Here is an 18,490-nt window from a genome sequence, read left to right as displayed (position 1 = left end):
CCATCCATACAATTGATTCCTGTTCTATGATCTGGTTGTATTTACATTTAATTCCGCAAGGGACGTGGCTAACATATTTTTCATCTCTTTTCTCTATCACCTCAGCCTTATTCCTGGGGTATATGAAATAGAGACAGAAAACGGTGAGCTGTCTGATGAATTTGGTTCCCAGGAACAGCATTTCTTTGCATTAGGGAATAATCAGAGTAATGGCTCTGGGACCACTACTGATTTGATCCAGAAGTTATACTTGCTCTTTTCAACTGGGGAACTGAGGACAAAAGACAAGGAAGAGGCACATTCAGAAGAAATTACAGCTCTAGCAAATGATAAACCGCGAGATGAAAAAGGTAACCCCCGGGGCACACTAGAATAGAAGACCCCGCAGTGCCTTTGCTCATTTGGATCTTCCCCTGCTGGAAGATGAGCAATAAGAACTCATTGGAATAGGTGGAGATCATAGGATAACTAGCTTATCCACTAGGCTTACCAGGGGTCTCCAAAAATAAGGGGGAAGAGAGGCAAAATCCCAGAAAAGCTGTGGTATCAACAGAACCCCTAATGAGAGGTAGATGCAAATGCTTGGCGTGAGGTCCAGGGATAAACACCTGAGGGAACAAGAACAAGGGGTGCAGGTCCTAAGCAAGCAGGGGAAGCCCTTGCCTTTGTGCACATCAAGAGTGGGGAGGAACTGTGGCGACCATGCAGAGCGTGACAATGAAGGTCTGCCTCCCTCCTTAGCAACTGGGGCTTTCTGGTCTGAGACATGGGTGCTACACAGAGCTCCTGCCTCAGAGGGCTGGAGGGGACAGGCTGCTGCTGTGGATCTGAGATCCCTGTGGCAGCTGAAGGCAGTTTATCAGTCTGAAGAGAAAATAGAAATGCAGAACAGGAACCTGTAGTAAATTTTAGTATAACCTTGGCTGTGTACCAAAATTATGTGCAAATTATCTTAAATATTCCTAGCTGAAAATACGCAAATCCTATCACCTAGCAACTTCATTCCAAAGTATATAACCAAGAGAAAAACATATTTACCCAAAGTCATGTACTAGAATGTTCATAACAGAACTATCTGCTAGCTCCAAAGTTGGGGGTAGGGCCTCCCCTGGTGGCGCAGTGGTTGAGCACTGGGCTGCAAAGCTGCCCGCAGCCTCTGCAGCACCGGTTTGATCCCCAGCTGCCATCGAGGGTCCCACATGGCGCGACAGACCTCTCCTGCTGCGCCCGCTGCTCCCCTCAGCAGTATATTTTGTCAATCTGCCTGTTCTGTTCCCCTGCTCTGGAGTTTTCTCACCCTCCTACACTTCTGACTGTACCCAGTGCTTGTATAAATAAATAAATAAATCTTAAAAAAAAAAAAACCAACAAAGTTGGGGGTAGGGGAAAGATGCCTAACAGCAGATATGATAAACTTTGGTATAATTCTATAATAAAATACTGTATATGTATATAGTATGTGTGTAAAATACTTCACGTGAATGTAGCATGCATGTGTACTTCAAAAAGCTTAAAGCTATAACTAAATATACATGCCTACTACATTCATGTGAAGTATTTTACACACATACTGTACACATATATAGTATTTTATTATCATTGTAGATGTTGCTAGTATACTGCAAGAGAACAAAATCAGCAAAATGATTGGAAATGAGAGATGAGGAAGTATGAAAAATATAGACAGAAAAGGATGAGAAGATAATCTATAGAGAAAAAGAAATTAAATATAAATGTAAGGAGATATCCAGTCTAGATATACTAGGTCCTCTTTAGCCTCAAGATGAAATAAGCTCGGGCCTCCCCAGTGGCACAGCGGTTGAGCGCTGGGTTGCGAAGCTGCCCACAGCCTCTGCAGCACCAGCTCAATCCCCGGCTGCTCCCCAGCCACCAGAGGAGGGTCCCACATGGCGCGCAGACCTCTCCTGCCGCTCGCTGCTCCCCTCAGCAGTGTACTTCGGCTCTGGCTCTGGTGAATTCTCTCACCCTCCTGCACTTCTGACTGTACCCAGTGCTTGTATAAATAAATAAATAAATCTTTAAAAAAAAAAATAAGCTCATACTGCCTCACTCCCCCACTGGTCACAACTGAAAACTGTACAAAACACAAAAAGCAGCTTCCCAAGAACTCTGAAAAGTAAACACAGGCAGACATATTATGAAGGGGCACGTGTTTGTGCCACTTTGCTGACGGTGGTCGCCAGCCCTGGAGCTGCGTGGTGGCCGGGGAGTAGGTGGCTAACCACTACAGAAGGTCCATATTTCTAGCCTGAAGAGCTAGAAAGGGTGGGGGGTCCCTACGTGTTAGAAATGGTGTAAGGAATCCCCATTTTTCCCCTCTTTTTTCCACATGGTTTTGCTGTAAAAGTGAGCACCAGTGTAGAGCAGAGCGGAAGGCTGAACCACTCAAAGAGAAACTCTGTCTTTCTGGACAGAGGAAGAGAGCCTGTGTTGGCCAGTATATGGGGATAACCTTGGCGGGAAGAGAACTGGAGAAAGAATCCCTAAATCTAATCATGGCATCATGTATCTATCCAAAACAGAATAGATAGCTAAGACTTCAGATGTAAAACAGATGGAAGTACTGCCCACAGAAGGTGAGATCACACTTGCATTCTGAACCTGCCAGGTTCATAGCCTGAGGGAAGAAATCAAATAATGTACAAAAATGAACAGTGATGTCAGAAAATAAATTTAAAATAAATTTAAAAAAGCAAAAGCCTATTGAGAATTATAATAGGATTTAGTCTATATAGTCTATACAATATGATACTCAAAATGTTGAGAATAGAATCCAAAATTACACAACATACTATTATGACTAACTACATGAGGTAAAGGTAAGCAGCTTGAAGTGAACAAAAAGATATTCTCAACAGAGAAATTAAGATTACAAAAAAGAAATAAAAGAAATTTTACAAGTTAAAAATGCATCACCTGAAATATCAGAAACTCGCTGGACAGCCTCATTTATCAGCGAAGATGGCTGAAGAACAGTAACCTTGAAGATAGATTAATTTTATAATCTGAAGCTAGAAAAGAGATTTTTAAAAAATGAACAGAGACCTATGGAATGATATAAATAAAATCTAAACTTTGTTTCATTGGAATTCTAGAAAGAAAGAAGCAAATTCATGCAGGGATAAAGTTTGAGGAAATAATATCCAAAAACTTCCCAAATTGTTAAGACATTTCACAGATTTTAAAGGCTCAAAGACAACCCCACCCAGATACAACATAAGCTGCTAAAAGGAAAGAAAAAAGGAAGACAAACAAAAATCTTGAAGCAACCAGAGAAAAAATGACATGTTACAAAAGAAGGAAACAGCTAATAAATGACTGAGTTTTCTCATCAGAAACCATGGAGGCCAGAAGATGCTAGAACATTTTTCCTTAGAGGCTGGGAGGAAAGAATGGTGAGCTCATAATTTCACATCCAGTGAAAAGAACCCTGTGAAAAATAAAGGCAAAATAAAGACATTCTCATAAAAAGGGAAACTAAGAGAATTTGTTGCTAACCTAGTGTGAAGGAGAACTCTGGTGAGGCACCCAGGAAATCGGACTGAAGCCAAATGGCAAGTGACTGGCAGGGGAGAACACACAGGGCAGGTGGAACTGAGGAGGGGACCCAATTACAAAGTCAGATAATTCACTGGACTGGAAGGAAGTTGGCTGAGTAAGAGAAGTGGCATCTACCAGATGCAGCTCACCTATGTTCAGAGATACATATGTATAAAATAATTTCATAAACGTGATGGATTCCTTCCAAAACACTGTGTGGGAGCAGGCGTTGATCAGCTGTGTTAGGCGTCTCAAGGTGATTTGCTGCTGGAAACGATAAGATTGATGGAATCAAAAAGTGATCACAAACATTAGCAATGCCATTCTTGTTTCTTTTTATTCTTAATTTTTTCCTCCAAAAGTTTTCTGCTTAATTATGTGTCATTCATATATATATATATATATATACACACACACATACACATATATATTCATATATATATTCATATATATATGTAAAATAGCATAATCTGAAAGTAGATCATTTTTCTCAGAGTTCTCGCCAACAGCTGGGTTGGGTGACATTCAGTCAGCCCTGCTCCTTGAAGTCAGTCTGGATCGCTTCAGAAAATGTCAGATTGGCTTTTTTCTTGAAATCACGGAAGGTTAGAGTTTGAAAACTGGAATGACTTTAGAAATCACAGAATCACACTGCATCCTTTTACAGATATGGAAGTGGGTACAGCAGCCATCTGACGTGTCTTATCAAGGAACAGTCTCAGCACCCGCCCCAGAGCTGTTTTGTCACAGTGATTCAGACTCTTGAACACAAATGCCTCTTAACATTAGCCTGTGGAAATGAAATAATAAAACCTCTCTGGGTTGTTGAAAGATTGGAAATAATACACACGAAGCTCAAAACGCACATTGTGCCTGGCACAGGATCAACCAGTGTGGTCCCCATGTGAATTACCCAGCTCTGGTCATACATTTGACAATAAAAAATGAAAATCCAGTGTGTAGAATGATCAGCCTTCATATAACTTGCTCATCTTTTGTTTGCCCAAAGAGAGTGGGCTTCTCTTTACACCTGCCCCTTTTTCTGATGTGTTCATTTTCTCTATCTTCTTAATGTACGGATTTCCTGTTTGCTCATTATGATGTATATTTGCAAAACTTTACTATGGATTTTTTTAAGTGTGTCTTCTTTTTTCCATTATGCCAACCCAGGACTTGTTTCTTAGTCTTGCTTTTCCAGTGTTAATGCAATGTTTCTCAAAGGGTGTTCCCTGGAACAGGGAGTACCAGCATCAGTGAGAAACCCATTAGAAATGCAGATTCCTGGCTCCCCCACCCCCACCCCCCAGATCCACTGGATTAGAAGCTTTGGGCTGGGGATCTTCTGATGAAGACTAGAACCACTGACCTAATGTGACAGATCTTGAGCCTAAATTGGTCTTCTCTAGTGGGGGTCCTTTCACTGGATACTGGCAGGTATTTGGGGGGAAAATCATTTTCCTAGAAATCACTGATAAGTAAGCATCCTTGTGGCAGGACTTGTCAGACACATGGGCTAAACAATAGCTCCCTGATGAAATGGAACCTTGCATCAAGGGATCATGTTTTGTAACAACCACTTTGGTGAACAGTAGTTGGATTTGATTGCTATTTCTGCAGTTCCTGGTCAGGTGATCTTAGGCACTCCACTCCATTTGCTTGCCTATAAAATAGGGATAATAATGGAGTCTCTGGCACAGGCTGATGTGAGCAGAAAGTAAAGGTTGAACGCATCAAATGGCACTTTGTACAGAGTTAAGCTTCATTGTACTGCCACTGCAAGGATGACATGATATAAGGGCGGTGGCCCTGGAGGCCATGAGGAGGCCCAGATGCTAGTCTCAGTTCTGTCACTAGCTTTGTCATCTCCGAGTCCTAGTCCTCAACTTTCTTATTTGCCTGATGGGGAACTGAGGCAAGGATGTGTCTCTCTCCTGAGGTACACATGTAGGGGGATGCAGAGACTTTCCAGTGCTTGGATCTCTAAGAACTAGTCTTAAAGGACTCTACCTTCCTGAGAATGTTCATGTCAGAGGAATTCCCACACCCCCTTGTACGAACTCTCCTCCCCCCACACTTCACACACACAAAATGGCATCTTCTCAGCCATTCTGAATCTGATTATGATGCTTGGCCCTGACATTAGACCCTCCTACAGAGGGGTGGGAGTCATTTCAAACATTTGATCTGTGGATTTCCTTTAATTGGAGCATAGCAGACCTGGATGGGGCTCTGGGTCTTTCCCATCCCCTACATATTTCTGTTGCTAGAAATGGTATATTTGAACTCATGTTTGGATATATTCATAACTCATAGATTATAGAGTGAGGATGATAAGAGTGATGATAAATGTCTTTTAGTAACCTGGCCTGTTCCGTTTGCCAACTGTTATCATGGGATGCACCTCTTCTGAGTAAGAGTAAAGCAGGGAGCATACTGGAGAAATACTTTGATGGAAAGCTAGCATTGTTTCACTGGCCAAAAAATTTATTGCAAGCACCTTAGTCTTTTACCTATCTTGGAGTAGAATCACAGTAAGACATCACATTATCTCCTCAGTAACATACTTTAATTGGAATTTCAAATCTGACTCTTTTTAAGGCAGAGGTATTGATTGGTTTTATAGTGATACACCATAGGGACATGTCCCATGAAACAAGTGAGCTAAGTTGGAGCTGTAAAACGCTGAAGAAAAAGTTCATAAACAGATTATAATTTATTTTATCAAAAAATGCTGTAGCTTGATTTACCAAGATTAACTGTTTTCTAGCCACATGTTAATTTCTCAAGTTAAATATGCCGCTGAGTGAGCAAGTAACTGGCATCATTAATAGCCATCGGATAAGTTTGGCAAAACATTTTGGGGTATATATCCTAAAAATAAGAAAATGTCATCTTCTATTCTTTCATAAAATCTTTTGGAAGATTATGGGTGGTGTTTGGTATATAAGTCAGAAAAGATTCAAAGAATTATTTGACATTGCTATTATCAGACTTCTTCAAAACCTGTCTGTCTAAACAATATTTAACAATGTCATTTAAAAATAAATAGTAATAGAACTGATAGCAAACCTTGCCTCATTCTAGCACTAAGCAATAATAAGTAAAAATAAGGGGAAAAGGACTCTTTAAGAAATGTATTCCAGGGCCTCCCCGGTGGTGCAGCGGTTGAGCACTGGGTTGCGAAGCTGCCCGCAGCCTCTGCAGCGCCAGTTCGATCCCCGGCTGCCGGGTGAGGGTCCCACATGGCCGCAGACCTCTCCTGCCGCCCACTGCTCCCCTCAGCAGTGTACTTCGGTCCTTCTGCCTGCTCTGCTCCCCGCTCTGGCTCTGGTGAATTCTCTCACCCTCCCGCGCTTCTGACTGTACCCAGTGCTTGTATAAATAAACAAACAAATAAATAAATAAATCTTAAAAAAAAAAAAAAAAGAAAAGAAATGTATTCCAGGGCCTCCCCTGGTGGCTCAGCAGTTGAGCGCTGGGTTGCGAAGCTGCCCGCAGCCTCAGCAGTGTACTTCGGTCCTTCTGCCTGCTCTGCTCCCCGCTCTGGCTCTGGTGAATTTTCTCACCCTCCCATGCTTCTGACTGTACCCAGCGCTTGTATAAATAAATAAATAATAATAAAAAAAAGGGGCCTCCCCGGTGGCGCAGCCGTTGAGTGTTGGGTTGCGAGGCTGCCCGCGGCCTCTGCGGCGCCGGTTCGATCCCCGGCTGCTCCCCGGCCACCGGAGGAGGGTCCCGCATGGCGCGCAGACCTCTCCTGCCGCCCGCTGCTCCCCTCAGCAGTGTACTTCGGTCCTTCTGCCTGCTCTGCTCCCCGCTCTGGCTCTGGTGAATTCTCTCGCCCTTCCGTACTTCTGACTGTACCTAGTACATGTATAAACAAACAAATAAATAAATAATACATGCCTCTTAAAAAAAATAAAGAATAAAGTAACTTACTTAAAAAAAATAATAATAATAAAAAAAATAAAAGAAATCTTTAAAAAAAAAGAAATGTATTCCAATAAAATGTTTACTTTTTGTTTCCATAGAATTACCAAAATTTAAAAATTATTTTTTTTGTTAACTTCTAATGGTAATCCATCTAGAAAAACATTTCAACACACAGAAGTTTATAGACATAGGAAATAAAAAAACATACATTTAGATATATGTTTCTTTAGAGAATTATGGTTAGGTGAACAATAAAAGATTTCAGTGCATATACATGACTTAATAGTTAGGCTGAAATTCTATCAAGCAAGTGGACTGGAAAGACAGATTCAAGGAGAGAAATGAATTCGGCAAAGTCTCTAACTTTTAATTTTGAGCATGTTTACATATATTTTAAAGGGAAAATGGCAATATCAAATCACTATGCTATCTAGAGTCCATTGGGCAAATTAAAAGAGATGTGTGGGAGTTTTATTTTTCAACGTCGGTTTTTACTCAGTGTCACCAGTTACATCCTTTTCAAGTGTCTGAGGACATGTAGGCAGGGGCATCTTTATGATCCTGTCTAGAGCTGTGGACCCTGAGTGAGGACTTATGAGTATGCAATTTACTGAAATGGCCTCATTCACGGAAGAAACAGTCAGGGAATGGAGGAAGCAAGAGAGGGAAGGAGTGAAGACAAGTAGGAGCGACATCTCGAGCAGAGTGCCACCTAGGGCAGCTTCAGCCTGCTCCTTCCAGGCACTTGGGCCTGTGAGTCCTGCTGTGGAATCGTCCTGACCTGACAAGCAAGGAGTCTTAGGCCCTCATAGAATCTTGATTGGTCAAGGCTGCCTGGCGTGGCTGTAGACTCCCAGTGCTCCTGCTGTGTATGGTTCCAGTCCTCCAGGGGCTGGGCAGCAGCCCCCTGAACGGTAGTAGGTGCTGATGCTCCTGGAAGCAGAAGTTCACGTGAGGGTTAGACGCAGAGCATAGGAATGTTGTCTAAAAATGAATGCTTAACAAAAGGGAGGTTCTGGGCAGAGTCCTGACGTTGTCTCTACTCCAATAATATCAGCCACTAAACATGCTAGGTGTGGAATTTCAGATCTCTCCCAGGAAGAAGTCTGTTAATAGGTCTACTTACATTTTGATCATTTATATCTATCATCACATCACCCTGAGCTGGACTTGGACTGTTGAAAGTGACCAAAAAAATGTGTATTTATGTCATGCATGGCATATAATGGAGTAGACTCTAGAGGGAATACCTTAAACAAATCAGTGACATTAAGAGCAATGTGTATTATTTTGTTTTGCAGATGGTGAGGACGTGAGATTACCATAGCAGCCAAGAAGATAGCTCCCAGGATTTGCGGGGCTGCATATAGTTCTAACCAGAGAGCGTACACCTTCTGCTGGAGGGCAAGCAGCCAAGTGGCAAGTTGCAGGGACTTTTTGTGGAGCTAATAGCTTGCTAAGTTTACTATCAGTTTCAAATCTGAGGGCAAGGCTTTTCTGAGTGAAACATTCTCAGAATGTAGGAATGATTTCATTACTCCTGAGAATTGGGACAACTGACCTTGAATTATTAACTGAGTCTTCTTTGACAGCTCTGCATAGTTCCACCATCAGTTCTGATGATGCATCTGCCTAAATAAAAATTTTGTCACCATTTTCATCACATGAGTAAAGGGCAGTTAGAATTAGAATTTCCTTGGCATGTCTTCTGTCTATTCATAGATAGAGAAATGCATGCTCCTGTCATCAGTTCTGGTAGGACCCTGGTGTTGCACCCAGCCTTGAGTACCCATTTGATTGTTCTTGTCACCATCATCCTGCTCTTTACCAGGACATTTACCAAAGAATGGAATTGGTGAGAAAGGAAAAAATGACGAGTCTCATTTTTATGAGGTGCTGTTTTATGCTGTGATTATGTTACATTTTAGTATGCTTTGCTTTGTCTTTTGCTTGATTTTTGCTGGGAAGAAAATATGGAAAAGCTTGAAGACTCTATATGACCAGAATTCATCTTGGGAATTATAGCACTGAAGAGACAAGTTTTAAAATAAAATCAAGTCTGACCTGGAAGCTCGTACTGTTCTTTTTTTTTTTTTTAAGTGTAGTCTAATTCATACCCATTAGAACTCTAGTAGAGAACAAAACATTTGGAAAACATAAATAAAATGTAAAATAAGCCAATAGTGAATTCATCCTAAATCATTCGACTTGGTTAAGGCATTAATTACCAAGTCGATGAATATATTCTATATGTTAATGGGGTTTTATTACAGGCAATTTTGTATTTTTTCCATTTAATTTTCCTAGCATTACTCTTATTATTTGAATAATGATGAAATAACCCAAACAAGTCTAGCCTGTCAACTTTAGCCACTTGCTTTGGGAAATTCTAAAGTAAACTGCTCTTTTAATAGTTTTTGTTTTTTCCCTAAGAATCATGTGTCTGTGTGTGTGTGTGCATTTGTGCATGTGTGAAGTGCAAATATGTACATGATGAATACATAAGATCCTTAAGTCTGAAATTAGAATGGGTTGATCAAAAAGACAAGCCATAGGAACTCACTCTTTGCTGATGGGAGTACAAATCTTTGCACCTTAAAATAGTATTTTATCCATATCTCATTAAGTTAATGCATATATCCTAAAACACAGAAATTCCACTGCTAGATCTCTATGCCTATAAAAGCTCTCACACATGTACACAGGGACCAAATGCAAACGTTGACCACTGTGTTGCATGTTTTGGTGAGGACTTGAAATCAGCCAAAATGTCCTAAATGTGGTGTATTCATACAATACAACCATTAAATTGGTAAATGAGAACTATATCTATAAACATGAACAAATCTCAAAGATTATATTGAACAAAACAGAGTTGTAGGATACATTAAGACATCATTTTACAACATGTACTATGTACAATATTTTAAAACCTGATCTACAATGCCATGTGTTGCTTAGGGATACCTCCAGGTACAGTAAAAGCATATGTGAGAATGATGAGCACCAAATTCAAGACAGGTTATATTTCAATGAGGAGGGGCAAAGCAGGGTCCAGTTGTCATTATAATGTTTTATTTCTCACCTTGATGATGGAAAAATGGGCATTCCATTTATTAGTCATGAAAATAAATGCAAAATTTGATTTTTTTAAGTAAATTATTATGCTACCTTAAGAACTGTGTTAAGATTTGTCAGGAATTAAGTATATAAATTATCCTTGCCCTTGAAAAATTTGCATTAAGTCAAGGTCACTAGAGTTGGGTACCATTCTAGAACGATGGTTGCCTTTGAACACCAAGCGCCAGGGAAACTTGTCCCCTTCTCTTATATGCCACATAATTTTGATCAGTGTATAAAGTTGGCTTATTTTTACCACTGAGTATACATTCATTTTTAATGTGGATTTATGTCTGAATGGTTACTCGAGGTTGTATGGAGCACAACAGAATTTTATGCATATGAGTGGTAAAAGGAGTGATATGAAGTGACAGTTTTCCCTGGAGGAACGATTAGATTGTCAATATAGCAAGGTTTTAAGTAAATTTATTGTCTATTTCAAACAGTCGAGCCAAATATGTAATGCTTGGACGTGTGCTGTGGGCACAAAATAGTTGAGAATCAACAGCAGAGGGTAAATGCAAGATGATAAAAATACTGAGCATGAAGGCAGAGGGAGGCTGCTAGTAGGGCCAGTCACTGCTTTGGAAATCAAAAGAAAGAACTACTGACTTGGGTTCAGATCACTAGAGAAGACTTCAAAAAAGAAATGAAATGCACTCCAGGTGTCTCTGTCTCTGTCTCTGTCTCTGTCTCTCTCTCTCTTTTTACTGACCCTTAATGCTCTCCTTCCAGGTTCATGAAGAAAACAGTACAAACTCCTTCCACACCTTGAAAGACTGCAAATGCTGACCTTTCTCACCTTTCCAACCTCATCTGTTCCCATTGCAAGGAATCTGCTCTCCTCCCTTCTATCATCCTTCTGGGTTGGCTCTCATTGCTTGGGAACACCCTCTGTGAGCTCCCCAAAACTGGTGAGGTAAGCCCATGCCACTGTTGTACTTCACTGTTTTCTCTTAGTCCCCGGGCTCTCCCTCTGGGTCCTCCTGAGGAGGGTTATAAGAGCCTGGCCCACATACTTGAAGTGAGCACCTCTGTTTGTTGTCCCCACCAGCCCCCGAATGGTACCTGGCCCTTGAAAGGCACCCAATGAAGATTTGATGAATGGGTAAACAGACTCATCTGCAAAGATAAATACGGTTTCATCTGATGGGGGTACAGGGGCAAGGAGCAATTGGCATGAACGATGAAAGGAAACAAAAGCTAGTAAGAACTGTATACATTTGTGCACTCAGGCGAGTAAGAAATTGGCAATGTGTAAGCAGAGGCCATTGTGACTGGGTTGGAGATGGTGGAAGCTGAGGCCAAAAGGCAAGTGTGGTGACTTGCTAAGCTACTGAAACACATTTTTAGAAGCTTTGAAAAAAAAAAGCAGGGGCCTCCCTGGTGGCATAGGGGTTAAGTCTCAGCACTATCATGCTGTCACCACTGCAACCTGAGTTCAATCCCTGGGAAGGGAGCTGATCCACATGGCACAGCAGACCTCTCCTGCTTTACCCACTGCTCCCTTCAGCAGTGTATTTCAGTAGATCTGCCTGTTCCGCTCCCCATTCTGTCTCTGGTGAATCCTCTTACCCCCCGCGCCATGCTTCTGGCCTTCACCCCAGTTCTTCTATGCATAAATAAATAAATAAATCTTTAAAAAGCAGCAAACTTAAAATCTTAAACCTTTCCACAATAGTCAATCAATTTGAATATGTTATGATCTTTAAGCAAAATTGCATGCCCTCAAAAAAGAACCTGCAGCACATACATTTAGCACTTATTTTTCCTGGGCGGAAATGACCTATGACTGAGTCACTGCAGCCTTACATGACATGACAGTGCCGTGTAGCACAGCTGGTCAGAATTACAGATGACTAAGAATCCTGTGATATCTCTGGCCAACTTCATCTCACATTTGAAAGCTGATTGTAAATCTTTTATCTGAGTGTGAGCAATGGGGTTGAGAATTTGTGCAACCCCTATTGGGCTCCCTAAGTTAGAACCTCCACCTCTAAAGTATAACCCTGTAATTTTCCTTTGAATTTCTTCTCTAGTTCACCATTGACAATCCCAGCACCTCTCGCCTTGTGGAATGCTGGGGGTTAATGGGTGCTAAAGTAGTATTTTCCTTTGTGCAGGAAGGGATAAGCAAAAGTTAGGGATAAGTTCTATTTTGCTCAGCTTGGCTAACAGCCTGGTGGCCTCCCTCTCTTCTACTATCCAGCTTCTGCTTCCCAAACTAAATTGGGATACTGTGTTGAAAGCAAGATCTGTAGCAGAAGTTTGTCCTCTATCCACATGCTGCTGATAAGGAAGCTCTTGCCTCCTGTGATGAGCACAAGAGCCATCTGGCTCATAAGACAAGTGTTTGCATGCTCATAAAAATGAGTATATAGGACTACAGGATATTATGAGAATAGGCTAATAAACTGCATAAATCATCTTTTATTCTCTCAATTCTGCCGCTTCTGCAAAGTGCAGTTTTTCCTTGCATGGCATAAAATGATCTACAGGTGTCCTGTATTTCATGGCTTCAGAAATCTGCAATCTTAGCTACTCAAAATGTAGCTGATGGTCATGAGCCGGAAGGATCAGCATCATCTGGGATCTTGTTAAAAATGCAACACCTCTTGGCTCCACCCCAAGTCGATCAGATCAGAATCTACATTTTAATAGCATCTCCAGGTGTTTCTTATGTACAACCACACTTGAGAAGTGCTGGCTTAGAATTCACTTGCTGGACGTTCTGCAAGTGAGTAGCTACATTTTGTAGACTTTTGGCTCAAGCTTGGCATAGTATACTGAGCATCTACCATGCAGCATGATGATGCCAAGCTGGAGAATATGAAACTAAATAAAAGGTGACATATACCTTAAGTTCATGGTCTAGCTGGGAATTCCGACCCAGAAAGAGATCACTTCTATTTAATATGGTAGTGCTAAGGTGAAGATATGCAGAGAAAACCGTGGAAAGATAGACCACTCCTTCCCCTAGACAGGGGGCCAGAGAAGGTTTCTTCAAGAAGTCTTTGATATGAATGAAAATGATGGACTGTAATTGAACCAGACAAAAATCAGGTAAGTGATCCAGCAAAAAGGAATTATCTCTCCTGGCTATTTGTCCTTAAAATGGGTTTTTGTTTAAACAAATGTTGGCGAGGTTGTGGAGAAAAAGGAACTCTCCTGCACTGTTGGTGGGAGTGCAAACTGGTCCAACCACTATGGAGAGCTGTGTGGAGATTTCTGGACCTACTAAACATAGAGCTTCCATAGGATCCAGCAATTCCACTCCTAGGTATTTACCCAAAGGACACAGAAACATCCATTCCAAAGAACACCTGCACCCCTATGTTTATAGCAGCACTGTTTACAATAGCTAAGCTTTGGAAACAGCCCAAATGCCCAAAAATAGATGACTGGATCAAGAAGATGTGGTATATATACCCTGTGGAATATTACTCAGCATTCAAAAAAGATAAACACATGCAATTTGCAGCAACATGGATGGCGCTGGAAGGGATCATGCTCAGCGAAATAAGCCAAAAAGAAAAAGAAAAATACCGGATGGTCTCACTCATAGCAGGAATCTAGAAAACTTAAATAAGGGATCAGGAAAATGAATAACTATAAGAAAGTGAAAATCAAAATCAACAAAAAACTATGAAACAGAGACACTTTTTGGGGGGTGGGGGGCGGGAGGGGATGGATTGGGGTCAGGATGGGGGGGTTGCAATTGTATGGGGAATATAAAAATAAAATTTATTATAAAAAATGGGTTTTTGTTTAAATCTTAACCCCCATTGTGTTGTGGGCAGGGAGAATTGACTAAGTGGATTTGGTGTTGCTAAACTGTGTCTAGAAGTGATGGGAGATGAGGAGAGAAAAATGAGTGCAGTCAGCCATAGAGGACCTTGTTCACCATGTTGAAAGCTTAGTTTCTGTTCTGCAGACACCAGAGAAGGAATGTGATTAGACTTTTATTATGGGTGCTACTGGATGCTGAACAGAGGGAATTGGAGGGAAGAAGAACTTGTCTCAGGCTAATCAGTGAGTCATCCAGCCAAGATTAGCCAGTGGTGCTCAGGTTGGAGATGAGTGGAAAAGGGAAATATCTAAAAGGTAAAAAGGAATAGGGTGTGATAATGGATTGGTTTAGACAGAGAATATGGGAGCGCACTGGATATCTGGACCAGTGATTCTCAAACTTGAGTGTGCATAAGAATCCTCTGGAAACCCCACTCCTAGAGTTTCTAATTCAGCAGGTCTGGGGTAAGACTCAGAATGTGCATTTCCAATAATGCATACCTGATGCTGCCGTTCTAATGTGGCCCAGTGGTTTTCACTTTTGATGACTTGTTGGAATCCCATGGAGAGATTTTCTAACTACTACTGTCTGAACTTAACCCCCAGAGAGTCTGATTGAATTGTAGCCTGGACACTTGGCATTTTTAAAGCTCTAGGTAATTTAATTATGCAGATGAATACCTTACCCTATGAATCTTTTTTATCTGTCTGTTGATTTGTATCCTTTAGGATCCTTTATAATAGATCAGTGATCTAGTGAGTAAATGGGTTTATAAGTTATGTATGCTGCTCTAGCAGATTAATCAAGCATGAACAGGTTGTCCTGGGACCTTTGATTTATAGTCTGTCAGAAGCACAGATAATAGTCTGGACACCTGAAGCCTGAAGAGGGGCTCTTGGGAACCACCAATCTGTAGCTGATTGGTCAGAAGCACTGGCTTCCACGGGGCTCGCCAGACAGCATCTGAAGTGGAAGGTGGTCTTGGGAGACTGATGCCTTAGTCTGTGAAATCTGACACTACCTTTGGATAGTGTTAGAATTGGGTTGAATTCTTGGACACCCTGTTGGAGTTGGAGAATTGCTTGTTGATGTGGGGAACACAATCCTATTGGAAATTGGTCTGTAGAACATCACCAACAACACAGTCCCAGGTGGATTTATTCTGCCCTCATGCTTGCTTGAAAGTTTGTACAGGGTTGAATACTGTCCCCCCAAAAATTCATGTCCACTTGGAACTTCAGAATATGATCTTGTTTGGAAATAAATTCAGATGTAATTAGTTAATATTAAATCATACTGCTTAGCATGGGCCCTTAATTCAGTGACTGGTGTCTTTATAAGAAGCTCATGTGTAGCTGTGGTAACACTTAGAGGTCTTATGAAGACAGAGCAGAGACTAGAGATGTGTTTACAAATCAGGGGATACTCGGGGTTACTGACCATCAGAGAAGCCAAGAGAGAAACATGAGACTTTCTCAGAGCCTCTGAAAGCAATCAGCCCTTCCTACACCTTGACTATGGACTCCGGACTCCATAACTGTGAAAGAATAAATTCCTCTTGTTTTAAGTTACAAGTTTATGATACTTTGTTAGGAAAGTAATACATGATCTGTGTGGATATAAAGTTCTGTGTGGAGCATAGAATTGAACATAATCTGCTCCCAATTGCAGCAGCCTTGCTCCATGGTATTGTGCCTTCCAGAGTTGGCTTGAGAAGTCTAGTGCCATTTTAATTCCTATTTCTTTGTACATGAAGTCCCTTCTCCACCACATCAGGATATTTATCTTTGGTGTCCTAAAATTCATGTAGACCTTTCTTATTTTTTTAAATTGAGGTAGGCACACACGGAGTCTTTTTAATCTAACAGATCAAATCTTTTAGTTTTGAGAATTGCTTTTATGTTACTTCGTTGAATATTTCCTTTCCTCTATTTGTTAAAAGTAAAAAACTCCCCAATTGACCTCCTCAAATTTCTCATCCTCTCTTTCCTTTTCTCTTCTTCTCCTTTCTGATATTTTGTTTGAGATTCCCTTGGTCCTGTCTATAGCTCTATTATCTCCAAGTTGGTTTTTCTGCTTGGATCTTCCTCATATTGGAAACTTTACTCCATTGTGCAGTGATTCTTGGTTCTCCGTATCTAAGACTGTGGCAGCAAAGAATTGATTGGAAACGCTCTGAGGATGAGAGCCTTGTCACCCAACACGAGGAAGAGAACTAAGGTCACAACCACTTTGGATGAAAGATTTTAAATACCTTTCTATGGCCTCATGGTTCACCCACATCCTTTGCTCTTCCTGCTGCTCTAAATCCTGAACTTTTACAAGGTTCTGAGGGAAGAATGAGACTGTTTCTTGTAACTCTCTCTCTCTGGCACCCAAAGTTTGTAATTTTCTTCATTCAGATAAGAAAGTCACCATAGTCTTTAGAAATTTCTCTTCAAGAGTTTTGTGTTTTCATTGCTGGTTACATGTTCTCTAACCCTGTTGTCCTTATGCATTAACATTCTTTTTTTCCCTCTCATTTATTTTTTTATTTTTGTCTTTTTTTAGAGATTTATTTATTTTTATACAAGAACCGGGGTACAGCCCAGCTGCATGGGAGGGTAAGAGGATTCACCAGCGACAGAGTGGGGAACAGAACAGGCAGACTGACAAAATACACTGCTGAAGGGAGCAGCATGCGAGACAGGAGAGGTTTGCTGCGCCATGTGGGATTCTCGCCAGCTGGCTGGCTGGGATCAAACCCGCACTGCAGAGGTTGTGGGCAGCCTCTGCAATGCTGTGCTCAACCACCTGCGCCACCAGGGAGGCCCTCCTCTGTCATTTAAAGCAGTTCCAGGGGCCTCCCCTTGTGGTGCCGGTTTGTTCCCCAGCTGCCAGGGAGGGTCCCACACACACACAAAAAAAAAAAAGCAGTTTCAAGAAGAGGAACTAAATGGGGTCTATGTACCATGTTGAACCAGAAGTTTCTATGAGTAGCACACAGTAAATAATTCTATAACACTGTTTAGTGGGAAACTTCCGGTGAGACCAAAACATTGGTATTGGAATAGAAGCAATAAAGGTAGACCCAGTTCTATATTTACTAAACATTTTTGTTTCTTCCTTAAAAGAGAAGTGGAAGCAGCCATCAGTGAGTAGGCAACACTAATGTACAGTGTTTGTGCTTTTAGCTTGGGGGTTGAGTTGGCATTAACTAGGTCACAAGTAGGAAGAAAGTGACAGAGAGCTTTGGGCTAACACCTGTCCCCTCCACAGACCCTCAGCATTCTCCCCTATGGTGTAGGATAACAATGGGAAATGACTCAACAGAGTTACTGTTATAGAGATTTTTTTTGATAGTGATAACTCCAAAGAAAAACATCAGTGAAAAACACAAGCTCTCTCTACCTTTGGTGAAAGGGTGACATCTCCACAAGATTAGGGATAATTAGAAATGAGTTTCTAATTAGGGATAATTAGAAATAGTTTCTAAAGACAGTTTATCTTTTTCAAAATCTGTCAGATCCCTCAGGAACAAGAAAAATTTAACTCAGAGCCAGAATTCAGAAAGATAAAACAAATTACTCATGGCTCAAGAAGAGACTTTTCACACAATGTGTTGAATTATTGTATTAGAAATACAAATGTTCTCAAATTCCCACATGCTAGATCCAGACTGACTGATTTCCTCAAATTTTAGGTTCTGCTCAATGAAATATTATTTCACTAATAGCCAAGAGATTCTTATTACTGAAAAGTAGAATATTTGTACTGTGAATGTCAAGAAAGTCACATTTGGAAATATTTCATTATTTCTTGCTGCTAAAGATGAACTTCTATTTTCAAATATTACTTTGCTGGTTATAAAAATAATATGTCCATCATAGAGAATTTCAAAAGTACCATTCATACCAAAAAATTCTGATGTTACAGAAAAAGCTGGTCTCAATTTGGATGTTCAGTTTTCATCAAAAAAGCCTAATCTATATTTATATTTCTGAAAATTAAAAGTTAAAAAAGTAGATTTGGTATAAATATATGGAGTATAGAATTTTTTAAGGCAGTGAAAATATTCTGTATGAACCCATAATGGTGGATGCATAT

The 18,490-nt window shown here is 40.8% G+C and overlaps 1 protein-coding gene across 4 annotated transcripts in view; it reads left to right on the top strand.

Annotated features, from left to right (window-relative positions):
* COL6A5 (collagen type VI alpha 5 chain) overlaps positions 1 to 9,691 on the top strand; it is a 114,738-nt gene extending 105,047 nt beyond the window's left edge. For 3 of the 4 annotated variants that reach the window (XM_037524514.2, XM_037524522.2, XM_037524519.2), the window contains exons 40-41: positions 106 to 350; positions 8,796 to 9,691. In XM_037524514.2, coding sequence (XP_037380411.1) covers positions 106 to 350; positions 8,796 to 8,821 — 271 coding nt within the window. In that variant the 3' untranslated portion in view covers positions 8,822 to 9,691. The remainder of the gene's footprint in view (positions 1 to 105; positions 351 to 8,795) is intronic. The other variant, XM_037524534.2, reaches the window with a different exon arrangement.
* The last annotated feature ends 8,799 nt before the right edge of the window (positions 9,692 to 18,490 follow it).

Source organism: Talpa occidentalis, unplaced genomic scaffold (assembly GCF_014898055.3).
Source record: "Talpa occidentalis isolate TD23 unplaced genomic scaffold, MPIMG_talOcc4v2.1 talOcc4.10, whole genome shotgun sequence".
Classification (NCBI taxonomy): domain Eukaryota; kingdom Metazoa; phylum Chordata; class Mammalia; order Eulipotyphla; family Talpidae; genus Talpa; species Talpa occidentalis.
The sequence above is the reverse complement of the archived record's forward strand: the minus strand, read 5'-3'. Positions and strand labels throughout refer to the sequence as shown.